We start from the raw sequence: 12683 nt of genomic DNA on the forward strand, positions 1-12683 counted from the left end.
GTGTACCATGTATCATTAAACTCCGCAACCAGCTTATCTTACAAGTGTGGGTGAAGTTGTTTTTCCTTGGACAGGTCTTGTTGGCTGTGCGCTTGGCTTCTGGTTCTAGAGATACCAAAGGTGAATTCAATCCCTAAATATAGAAAATACATTATGAGTAAAACTGGAAGCCTTTTAGCTAATGATTAATTGAGGCAAGTATTTGGCAGACTTCATTGTAAGGAGTGCAGGATTTAGTGTCAGGCTGGATTAAAGAAGGTCACACTAAGCCCTCAAAGATAGTCCCATGTCTCATCACTGTGTCCTCTAGTAGTGTCAAATACAGTGCCAATATAATCCTTAGGCTTACTAAATTGTATAGTTAATAATAATAATAATCTTTATTTATAGAGCGCCAACATATTGCGCAGCACTTTACAATTCAGAGGGAACATGAACAGACCATATCAGACATTACATATTGACAAAACTAATTTACAATTCAAACAAGAGGAGTGAGGACCCGCTCACAAGAGCTTACAATATATGAGGAAATAGGGGGGACACAAGAGGTAAAAAGTGCTTGTTTAGTACAATGGTCCAGCCATCTTTTATACATATAGGGTGGCAGTGGCGGATTATCATATGGGCGGTTCGGGCGGCCGCCCGGGGCCCGAGGCTCCCAGGGGGCCCATGGCAGCCCGAACCACACATCATTTTAAAAATGACTTAAGGACTCACGGCGTGGTAGCGCCGCTAATGGCCGTTGAGAGGGAGGGAGGGAGAGAGAGGGAGGGGCGGGCGGACTGCAACAGAATGCATCCGCCAGCGCAGTGCTGATGAGAAGGAGGGGGATGGATAGCAATAGCTGGATTGGACTAGCAGACGTGCGTCTGCTAGTCGTGGTAGAACATTCCCCTGCAAGGCCAGTGAGGAACAGACGAGAAGGGCGGTGGTCGAGCGACGAGGAAGAAGGTAAGTCTTCATGTTCGTCTCCTGCCAGCCTGCCACAAGCAACAATGGCAGACGCTAAAGGGGGATAGATTATACAGCAAGGGGGGGGGGTGAGATTTCCATCTAAGTGACTCCAGAGGACTCCATGAAGGGGGAATGACCCCCCCATCCCATCCCCCATAGAGCCCTCAGTATTTCAGTATTTATTATACAGCAGGGGGGCTGAGCGTGTACCTCACTGCAGAGGACTCTATGGAGGGACAATAATTTCCCCCCATAGACACTCAGCAGTCAGTTACACGCTCAACCCCACCTGCTGTATAATAAATACTGAAATACTGAGGGCTCTATGGGGGATGGGGGGATTATTCCCCCCTTCATAGAGTCCTCTGGAGTCACTTAGATGGTTAGACCCCCCCATTCAGTATAATCCCCCCTTCCCATAGAGCCCTCACTAGTTACTAATATATTGCAAGGGGAAGTCAAATTGTCTGACTGCTGGGGGCTCTATAGGGAGGTCTGAGCAGCGGGCACTATGGGGGGGCTATCCCTCTCACAGAGATGTCAGAATCCGACACTCAAACCTCCCTATAGAGTCCCCAGCAGTCAGTGAGACAACCTCACCTCCCCTTGCAATATAATCCCCCCCATACAGCCCTCAGTTTTCCCATAAGGGAAATGTATGACAAATCCACCTGTTTTTGCTCTCGCTGCCTCCTGGCCACAACCTGATTACATGGTCGGGAGTTACGAAAACAGCGTTGCTTGCTGAGCTACGCTGTTTCCGTAAGTCCCATAAAACTGAACGAAAGTTCCGGAAGCAGCGCCGCTCGCAGACTCCCACCAATCACTAAAACTAGGGGCAGAAGCACTCGTCTGAGCGCTGAGACGCTTGGTTTCTGTTTCCGGAAAGCCGAGCAGTTTGTGTACGGGCTCATAGAAAGTCAATGAGCCGTACACCGCTACTTTCGCTTTCCGGAAAAAGCCAAACAGAAACGAAGTGGCTCAGCACTCGCAGGAGTTCTTCTGCCTCTTAGTTTTAGCGATCGGTGGGGTTCTCAGCCCCCGGACCGCCACCCATCAAAAGTTCTAACATGTCACTATGACATGTCAGAAGTTTGTTGATCATTTACTTACCCTTTAAAAAGAGGTGTTACAATTTGTTTTTATTTGATGTGTTAAAGGCTATGTAAACCTTTCAAAAAGTTTTTTTTTGTTTGGTGCAACCTTTCTAAATACTTATTAACAATTATTTTTACTTTATGAGATACAGCTGCTTTATATCCTGAATACAGAGCAGCTGTATCTAGTGCTAAAACCTGTATCCGTCAGGTCAGTGGCACTGACTGGTACAGTGTCAGCGGGTTGGGAGGGGGAGGGGTTGAATTGCATGTGAGGGGGAAGGGGGCGGGCCCAAGTTGTGTTAACAGCCCAGGGCCCATGGTACACTTAATCCGCCACTGTGGGGTGGTACACATAAGGCTACATGAGCCGGTAACCAGCCAGTATCCGTGTATGACAGATGTAAAGTGCATTAGCGTGTGGGGGATACTGCTGAACGAAGGGGCCTCATTACTAATGTAAAAGGGGGCCAGGGAAAGGAGTTAGATTAGGGAATATTATAGTTCTGTCTAAAAAGATGTGTTTTCAGGGCACATTTAAAACTCTGGATGTTGGGAATGAATCTGTTTGTCTGTGGTAGCGCATTCCAGAGGACTGGTGCAGCATGAGAAAAATCTTGGAGACGGGAGTGGGAGGTTCGGATTATGGCGGATGTTAATCTATATAGTTTATTATAAAAATGTGTGATTTGGCTTTTAAAGAGTATAAAATTCATCAAACATCTCAGAAACAATATTTATTAACATAAAGTCTACATAATAACCTGTCAAGGTTTAGCCATATTTGTTAAACCTGAACTTTAATAATAAAATAATTTTCTCTAAGGCCTCATGCACACGACCGTAGTGTTTTTCTGGTCCGCAAATTCCAGGACCGTGTTCCGTGAAATGTCATCCGCAGTTCATCCGTATGTCCTCCGCAGTTCATCCGTATGTAATCCGCAAAATGCGGATGAAAAAAAAAAAGCCTAGGTAAAACATGATGACGACAGAACTCATTCCCGGTCGTCGCCTAGCAACACTTCCGCAAATCCGCAAAACTGCGGATGACACACGGAGGTGTATCCGCAATTTCCACGGGCCCATTGACTTCTATTGGCATGTCCGCACCGCATTTGCGGCCCATAATAAGACATGTCCGGAGTTTCTGCGGCACGGATGTGCGGACATGCGGAGAGCCGTGAAAACACGGATAGTGGGTATGGCCACATAGAAATGAATGGGTCCGCAATTAACCCGTGGATTTGCGGTTGAATTGCGGACGCAAAAACACGGTCGTGTGCATGAGGCCTAAGACTTTATAAAAACATAAGGCTCAATGTTTTTTTAATCCATTATAATTTTTTGGGTATTAACGTGCTGGTTCTTTTATGGGTTTTATCTTTGGGATAGTGTGCTTCTATATATTTAATAACTTGTAACCTAAAAAAGATAAAAAACTCAACCTGATCTACTGCTATTTCAGTCTGATTTACATGATATTTTATTACTTTATACATCCGTTCCGTTCAATAAAAGAGAAATGCGTGCTGCTTTCTTGTCAGGGGCATAGCTAAAGGCTCATAGGCCCTGGTGCAAGAATTCAGCTTGGCCCCCCTACCCATCCCCAACACACCAGACCCCTGCGCAAGCCTATGCCCAGCTGCCTTGCCCGACAGACCCCATGAATGCCACCACACAGTATAATGCCCCCCATAGCTGCCCCCACACAGTATAATGCCCCCATAGCTGACCACCACAGTATAATGCATAATAATCATAGTTATAATAAAATGTTTATCATCACCATCTGCATCACCAACAAAGAAATATATATAAACGTCTTTAATAATACAAATAGTATTCATGCCCCACTGGTATTTTTGTCATTTACAGTAAGTTGGTAACAAGAGTCATAAATAAGAATAGCTATCCCTCCCTCCCCTAAGAAATACCTACAGTAAAGAGATACATTTAGTTCCTAGTCCTGAATTTGGAAATGCATTTGTTTAAATTCCATGGAACAGTAACTACTGAAATGAATTAAAGGGATTTTCCAGTCCCTAAAAATTGATGGCCTATCCCCAGGATAGGTCATCAATAGCTGATTGCTTGGGGTCCGACTCCCGGGACCCTCTCCGATCAGCTGTTTTGAAGGGGGTGAAGTGCTCGTACGAGCGCTGCTTCCCCTTCATTTCTACTTGCTCATTGTAAATCGTCGACACAGATGTAGCAACGATTCACAGTATTGCAGCCGCCTTCTCCCATTCACTAGAATAGAACTGATCTTTAGTTGCATCAATTTTTGCGAGAAAATCTGCCATGTATGAATCCACCCTATGTAAAATATTGTAGCAACTGGTCTTACTTCTGAAATGTATAACAACATTTGTTGGTCTACACAATACTGTTTAGAAAGATACATATACAGTGTTAAAAGAGGTCTTAGATGGTGCTCACACATTTCAGACCCATTTGGTCCTTATTCTTAGTCATATATGGTATCTGTACCACAGCTATCTATTGGCGCTTACTTGTCTCTGGCATGAACCAGCCTTCATGCAGTCTAGCTATATTGGTTTTGATAACAGTGCATGGAAATTGTCTATTTTGCATATATTTCTTCTCAGGCTAGGAAGGAAATGATTTTCTTTTATGTCTATTCATATAATAATGATTATTCATTTTTACTAATTAACCATTTCTCTTCTCTTCTTTCCCTCCACATCACCTCATCCTGTTTGTCCAGTGTTGATTGAAGCCTAATGTTTCACTTGCCCTGACTCCTCACTCCTGAAGCAACAAGCCACCTCCAGACCCTGTAACAGCATGGCTATCTCCTCACGCCTTGCACTGTGGGAACAGAAGGAAAGTCTCACTTCTCTAGCACAAAACCCATTACTGCTGGGTTCACACAATGCATTTTGTTGCGTTTTTAGCATGCATTTTTTTTTTTTGGGCAGATAAACTCCCATGTCTCTCAATGGGAGTTTTATTAACCAAAACAACAAAAAAAAGCATGCTAAAAACGTAATAAAAATGTACAGCGTGAACCCAGCCGTAACCTGCATGTTTTATATTATTACATGATCATATAAGGAAAAGCCTATGAGTAATCTTTGTAATGTGAGCACCAATTTACCTTCCTAACCCTAAAGTTATGTAATACTTCCCATAACCTGCCCAGAATTGAAAGTAATAAAACAGATATAGTTGATGATGAACATCAGTGATTCTCTATTTTCTCAAATTTATACCAGTCATAAATGCAATTTAATCAAAAGAAATACCATGCATCCAAAACACGGGTAAGGGCCTGTTCACATCAGCGTTCGGTTTCCGTTGATGGGTTCCGTCAGAACTTTCCGTCGGATGAACCCATCAACAGAAAGGCAAATGGAAACCATAGCTTCCATTTGCATTACCATTGATTTCAATAGTTGTGCTTCCGTTGCCAATGGTTTCCTTTTGTCGACTGCGCTATTAATTCCATTAAAAAAACCGGAAACTTTAAGAAATGGAGACAAATGGAAACCATTAGCAATGGAAGCATTACCATTGAAATCAATGGTAATGCAAACGGAAGCTATGGTTTCCATTTGGCTTTCAGTTGATGGGTCCCTACGGCGTAAAGGTCTGATGAAACCCATCAACGGAAATCGAACACTGATGTGAACAGACGCTAAAGCAATAGATAGATATGGATATGATAGATAGATAGGCAATTTCCAAAAGGAATAGGCAGCACTTTAAAGTGATTTAAGTGAAAAAAGTAATGTTTTTTATTCAGATAAAAATGCTGAGTTTCAGCCCACATCTTGGGCCTTTCTCAAGCAATACAATAATGTGTTTAGCAAGGTTTAAATAGGGAACCTAATGCAATGATTACATTCAATTATCATAAAGAGCAAAAAAAAGGTTTGCGATGTAGCATATTTCATAATATATAGTACACTCATCAAAAAGGCAAAAAAGTGACAAGTGCAATAAAGTTACAGCGCATGATACTATATATATATATAAGACAACCGATACAGTTTACAAATGAATACAATTAGTTAATCAATATGTGACACTCACATTTGTTTCCATCCATGACTCCCCATCAAGGATCCATACACCACCTACTATTTTTGATGAGTGTACTATATATTATGAAATATGCTACATTGTAACACTTTTTTTGCTCTTAATGATAATTCAATGTAATCACTTGATTGCATTACGTTACCTATTTAAACCTTGCTAAACACATTATTGTATTGCTTATGAAAAGCCTAAGATGGGGGCTGAAACATCGCTTTTTTATGGGTGAACAAAAAACACTACTTTTTTCACTTGATTTATTTTGGAGTGCTGCGTATTCCTTTTGAAAATTGCCTGTCTTAAAATGGCTGGAGGTCGAGGCCATGAGGCGTGCACCCAAGCATATATATGGTGCTGCTCAGAATGAGCGCTATGTTAAAGGGGTTATTCGGGAATTAATCCTTAGGATAGGCCATCAATATTAATACCTTGCACAGCTGCTACAAAAGTAACGGTATGCGCAAGTATGAACAGAGATTAAATCAATGTAAGCAATAAAGAGGCTGCAGAACTCGTCCGAGCGCCACGGCCTCTTCAAACACCTGATCGGTCGGGTGCCAAAAGTCGGACCCCCACCGATCTAACATTGATGGCCTATCCTACGAATCCTTGATAACCCCTTTACTTGCATACTTCATAATAATGGCTAAACAGTCTTTCAATCTAATGGGACATCATAGAAATTGGCTATAGCCTGTCATATACATTACATAACTGTCGAACCAATAGCTATTTATCCTGACACCTCAATAAATGTGCACACTTGCCTCTGCCAAGTGTCAAGCGTGCATCTTTATTTCAATGGGGCAAAGGGTAATAAGTCGCTGCCAGACATTCTTTCAGGTGAACAAAGAGTTGGGCATGTTGAATTTCAACACGTGCGATCCTTCTTTTCCTTGATCTCTGTCATCGAAGGATGGTCAGCCTGACCCTATACACATTAGAATGTCAGCAGACCTCACTTAATTGGTGGTTTCTGATTAATTTAATGTGTATGGCCAGCTTAAAACTTTCCTTTCATCATGCTGTTATGTATGTCATGATGTTCCAAAGTAAAGGCCTTTTCGTTCGTACGATCATTGCCCAGTGTAAACATGTCTGCCGATCAAGCGAGTAAACGTTTGCTTGTCATTTATCACATTTTTTATACGGGCATAAAATTAAATGTTTGTCAGCAGAAGATCCCCTCATGCAAACAGGGAATTTGCTGCAAACAACAATCATTGCTATGTGAAAATGAAAATAAAGGGGTGCAATCGACTTTCTATATCATCGATCAGCACTCATTACGGGCATTATCTGCTGCTCATTGCATGTTGTATTCATGCATTTGTGTGAGCCATCAGTTATTTTATAGACAGATATCCCATCATGCATTGCATTTATACTTTTTTTTACGGAAATAGATCAAGGAAGAAGACAAGGGCCCAGCACCTACATCTCCTCCACCTCTCTTTTCAGTCATTCCTGGTGGGTTCATCAAACAGCTTGTTCGGGAAACGGAAAAAGAAGCAAAGGAAAAAGTAAAAGAGCTGAAGGAGAAGACAGTAAGTATAATAGATAGGTAACGCCAATAGGCGAGGCAACGAAACAGTACAAAATAATAGTCAGTCGTAATGCAGCGTTCGTAGCACTTTAGGAGTTGCACTTCAAGAGTTGTACTTCAAGGAGTTGTAGTGTAGCAAGCTGGAATCAGGAATAGCTGTAACTGGGTTGGCGCAGGCTAACCTGGGTCAGTGGGGTTTAAATAATCACCTGGTCTGCACCCTGAACCTCCGCAAGGGGGTATGGACTTTGGTGCAAGGGAATTCCCAGGTTGTGGTCCCCAGTATAGTCCCCAAATGATGGCTGGGCTGCAGGTGAGGAGTACAGTGGAGATAGGGATAAGCCGTGGTCTGTACACAGGAGCGGAAGACCAGCAGTAATGAAACAAATGCAGAGTTCGGCACAAAGGAGAACAATCATGGTTAAAGGGGTTGACCGGTGAAATAAAATTCACTTCAGTGTAATAAAATTGTAATATTGTGCACCCCCGATATGAATGTGATGGCATTATGCAGTGCTAAGAAGTGTAAGAAATGAAGGGCAAGCAGCGCTTTGTTGAAATGCCACAACCCCTTCAATCAGCTGATTGGCAGGGGGGCCAAGAATCGGACCCCTCACTGATGAGATATTGATGATCTATTCTGAGTATAGGCCATCAATTTTATTTTATTGGACAACCCCTTTAAGGATAGGGAAACTGGATTACTGGCAAGCCAGAATAATGAGACACATGAAATACAAAGCTGTGGGTAAATAAAGGGCAACAAATACTGTGATTGGCTACATAGCACGTGCAATACATAACTAATCATCAATAGCAGCAAACCCATGGCTGGGACAAAGCTAGAAGAAGTAAAGCTCTCTGTAGCAGAGTGCTCAAAACTGCAAAGCAAGACTGGAGATTCCAGATTTCAAGTCCAGGAAGTTCAGCTCCTGACAATATATCACTTGGTCTTTCATGCACATCTTGGATTGCTGCAGTATAATGTGCATAGGTAAGTTTTTTAGCAAGTGTATATACCTAAATTATTTAAGAATTCCTGATACTAGTACTAAAGAACAATAAAGTGGTTTCCTAGGTGAGTCATCAAGCCATACCCACCTGCTGAGTTATTATGAGGATGTAAATGATTACTTGTAATGCCATTTATTGAATTTTGCTTAATCATTTTGTGCGGTCCTACCAAACACAATAAAATTAAAGATGCCAGCTGTATTGTAAAGGGAAAACATATGTCTATACAAAGTAGAGTGTTCAGAATACTATAAATGAACAACGCATTATAAAGAGGTCCCCGATAAATTGATTGAAATAACATTGTAATCCCCAAATACTGGAACAATTTACATATCTAAGGCCACCTAAGATACAAACCTATCACAAGAATGTAGGCTGATCCTTATTTTACATATCTTAAAATTGACCTGATACTTTTTAAACTGTGTATTTTTCTTACGTGATATTCAATTAAATGTATTATTTGAAAAAATTCACCCCTAAAATAGACAAATTATTTTTGAATGAGCCAAGAGGGATGGGAGAGGGGTAACAAGAAAGGATGACAAGATAGAATCTCTCTCGCGAACAGGAGTTTTGTGTTTTGAACCTGCTTTTCTTTTATAGCTCTCCACTTTGTGCTTTGATGTTATGTTTATCTTTTTCGCAATATTCTTCTTTGCTCTGATTATTATCATATTCTATTATGATATTACTATATTTATAGTTAATACAAATTATTACTTATAGGTGAAGCAAGATCTGCCACCAGATAATTCTAAGGTAAGAAATATTAAGGTTAATATTGTTGTTGTGTGATGTACCTTTGAAGCCAGTAGATTGATTAAAGTTAAATATAATAATAATTACTATTGTTAGAATTCTAATAATATTGAAACACATATACATTTGATTGTGTGTCACTTTGAAATTCAGCGCTTGCTGTCCTTTATGTGATTTAGGGCCCCGTGCGGAGGCAGTGGGCCACCCTGCCAAGAACTGCATGGCAAAACCGCATGCGGTTTTACCGTGAATTGCCATGGTTTTGCAATGTAGTTTTTGAGACCCTGTGCTTCACCAAACCACATGGCATACTACCATCAAACAGATGCCACATTAATGGACACCCTCATGGCTCCACTGATAATTCACAGAGAGCCTTAGTGTTAATTGCTAATTATCTTTAATTAGCACCTGGTGTCATGTTCGGCTTTGTTCACACGTTGCAGTAGTGTGTCCCGTTATTTTACAGCAAACTGCAATGCGGTTATTGCCTGTGTTGCTTTGAAGGTGAAACACTATTAAAACTGCTCTTGACCACGCGTCACACTACCGCAACAGGTGAACACAGCGTAAGAGTTACTCATGATACAGAATATAATGAATTTGGGAATATTAGGTTTGGGAATATTAATTGCAAAAATTGAACTTTATCTTCTCGGAAATAAGAATGATACCTTATATGTTATTAAATCTTTAATATGATCATGAGTTTAGTGAATAATAATAACAATAAAATTATATTAGGATAATTAGATCCTAGTGATCTGATGAAGTAGAGCAGACAGCTATGAACGGTGAACTGAAGTTCTAGTCCTGAGACAACAGCTGCCATTAGCTATAGAAGGTCAACAGACACCACCTGTCCTTCCAGATACACTGACTGATGTTCCCAAGACCAAATCACAAACATCTATTTGTCAACAGCTACACAGTATATCTGTGGACATTAGATATAAATCTCCGATCAGTATTACTCCCAAGTGTTATAAAGTATCTGGATCTCGTTTTATGTAGTAGATGGAAATAGTTATTAATAGATTTAAAGGGGTGTCTCATGACAGTCATTTATGGCTTATCTATGGTACATGATATGCCATAAATGTCTCTTAGACCCAGACCTTTCTACCAAACGACTGTTCGCTGCATCTAGGTGGAGAATCAGTGCAGAGGAGGACCGAATTTCGGAAACTGCTACAGCTTCCTGAGCTACGCTGTTTTCGGAACTCCCATTCATTTCTATAGGAGTTATGGAAACAGCATAGCTCAAAAAGCTCAGCTGTTTCCAGAATACCGTTTACTGATTATCCATCTGGATGCGGCAGCCAGTGGCCGCCTCATCAAGTGAAAAGGGGCCGGGGACCGCCTTTCAGGAGATAAGTGCAGGTCTCAGACCTGCATCCATGAGACATTTATGGCATATCCTGTGGTATAGAGATATTACAGGAATATTCAATTATGACAACAAATATATGGAATTATTAAAGCCACAAAATTAAGGCTCTGTTCACACTGGTATGATGACTCCATTCCAGCAGGTTACCATTGACCTTGATGGACAGAATAATTCGCTGTGCTATTCTATCCTGTAAAAAAAGAAACAGAAAATGCTGACTGACCTATTATAATTCAATGGGATCCTTTACAAATTAAATCAAAAGAGTCTGTCATATTCATCATAGATCCTTTATAAAAGGAACCCATGATGCCTGTGTGAACAGAGCCTTATTGATCCTCATATTGACTGCAAGAAGATCTACCCACAAAACAGACAGTGGTGAAAATGTATTAATTATGTCCTAAATTTAGGCAGGATAAAACTAAATCAGACAGCTAGAAACTGTACCAAATGTCTAACAATGGTGCACATTGTATGATAAATTTGGCATATTTTGCTAAACATGTTAGACACTTTTCTTTTTCTTATGCCACCTCTTGGCTAGCATACTGTACTTTACATCAATATTTTGCACCTCAAAAATGGCGTTCACCCTTATTAAATCTGGTGCATTTTCCTACTGTTCTTAACCATTCCCTTTTCTCTAGTCCCTTCTGAAAAGAAAAAAAAAAACTGAGAAAGTGCAAAAAGTGTCTAAAATACATAAATGGAAACTGTCATGTACGTAATTTTTTGGCATAATTTGTGCACAATTCTGGCGTATTTTGCTTAGTAAGTCTCCCCCAGTGTTTGTATAATTTCCTCTATTTGTGCACATAACCAAACAAATGCGCCCTAGGCTGTCCTGAGATCTCAGGCTGTCCTGAGATAATCAGTGTTAGGGTATGTTATAGGTATGCCCTAAAAGTTGCCTGCGCACAGGCTATAAATGAAAAAGTTATGCAAATCTCTGACTTTGTTGAGGCAAAAAAAAAATAAAATAAATACATTGCGTCCTTAGGTTCAAAATTAGCTGCATACTTAAGGGTCTAATATTTGGACATTAATATGGCAGGAGGTCAGACATTGGGCAAAAATTGGTCATTATATACCATAAATAATCCTGGTCTCGTTTTTAAAGCAGCTTTCCTAATGGCTTGCTACTCAATAATCCATCTCCTCCGATCATCCAAATCGAGGATGGGTATGTAGGAATATACATATATATATGTAAGGATATTAGAATCAAGTGTGCACAGTTTAGATAAAACACCTTGATATATTTTCACTTCAGTCAGTGCTAACTAAAAAAAAGCCACTGAAATAGATGGAAGGAGCCTTAGGCCCTGTTCACACGGAGTTTTTTGCAGGAGGAAAATTCCTCCTGTAAAAACTGACCCTGGAGGTTTTCATGTTTGATGTGGTTTTTGACGTGGTTTTTGACGTGGTTTTTGAGGCGGTTTTCCAGGCGGTTTTTCAAGCTGTTTTTGCCGAGGTTTTCACACGCATGAGGCTGGGTTCACACAACCATGTTACGTCCATAATGTACGGAACGTATTTCGGCCGGAAGACCCGGACCGAAGACAGTGCAGGGAGCCGGGCTCCTAGCATCATAGTGATGTACGACACTAGGAGTCCCTGCCTCTGCGTGGAACTACTGTCCCGTACTGTAATCATGATTACAGTACGGGACAGTTGTCCTGCAGCGAGGCAGGGACTCCTAGCGTCGTACATCACTATGATGCTAGGAGCCCGGCTCCCTGCACTGTCTTCGGTCCGGGTCTTCCGGCTGAAATACGTTCCGTACATTACAGACGTAACATGGTCGTGTGAACCCAGCCTGACAGCCTTCTGTCAACGGATC

General features: G+C 41.1%; 1 protein-coding gene across 1 annotated transcript in view; it reads left to right on the top strand.

The window, feature by feature from the left end:
- The first annotated feature begins 833 nt into the window (after positions 1–833).
- MYO18B (myosin XVIIIB) overlaps positions 834–12683 on the top strand; it is a 625429-nt gene continuing 613579 nt past the window's right edge. Inside the window, exons 1-4 of the mRNA XM_075825873.1 lie at positions 834–954; positions 5824–5891; positions 7526–7666; positions 9412–9444. Of these exons, the coding sequence (XP_075681988.1) occupies positions 834–954; positions 5824–5891; positions 7526–7666; positions 9412–9444 (363 nt within the window). The remainder of the gene's footprint in view (positions 955–5823; positions 5892–7525; positions 7667–9411; positions 9445–12683) is intronic.

Source organism: Rhinoderma darwinii, chromosome 1, assembly GCF_050947455.1.
Source record: "Rhinoderma darwinii isolate aRhiDar2 chromosome 1, aRhiDar2.hap1, whole genome shotgun sequence".
NCBI classification, from domain to species: domain Eukaryota; kingdom Metazoa; phylum Chordata; class Amphibia; order Anura; family Rhinodermatidae; genus Rhinoderma; species Rhinoderma darwinii.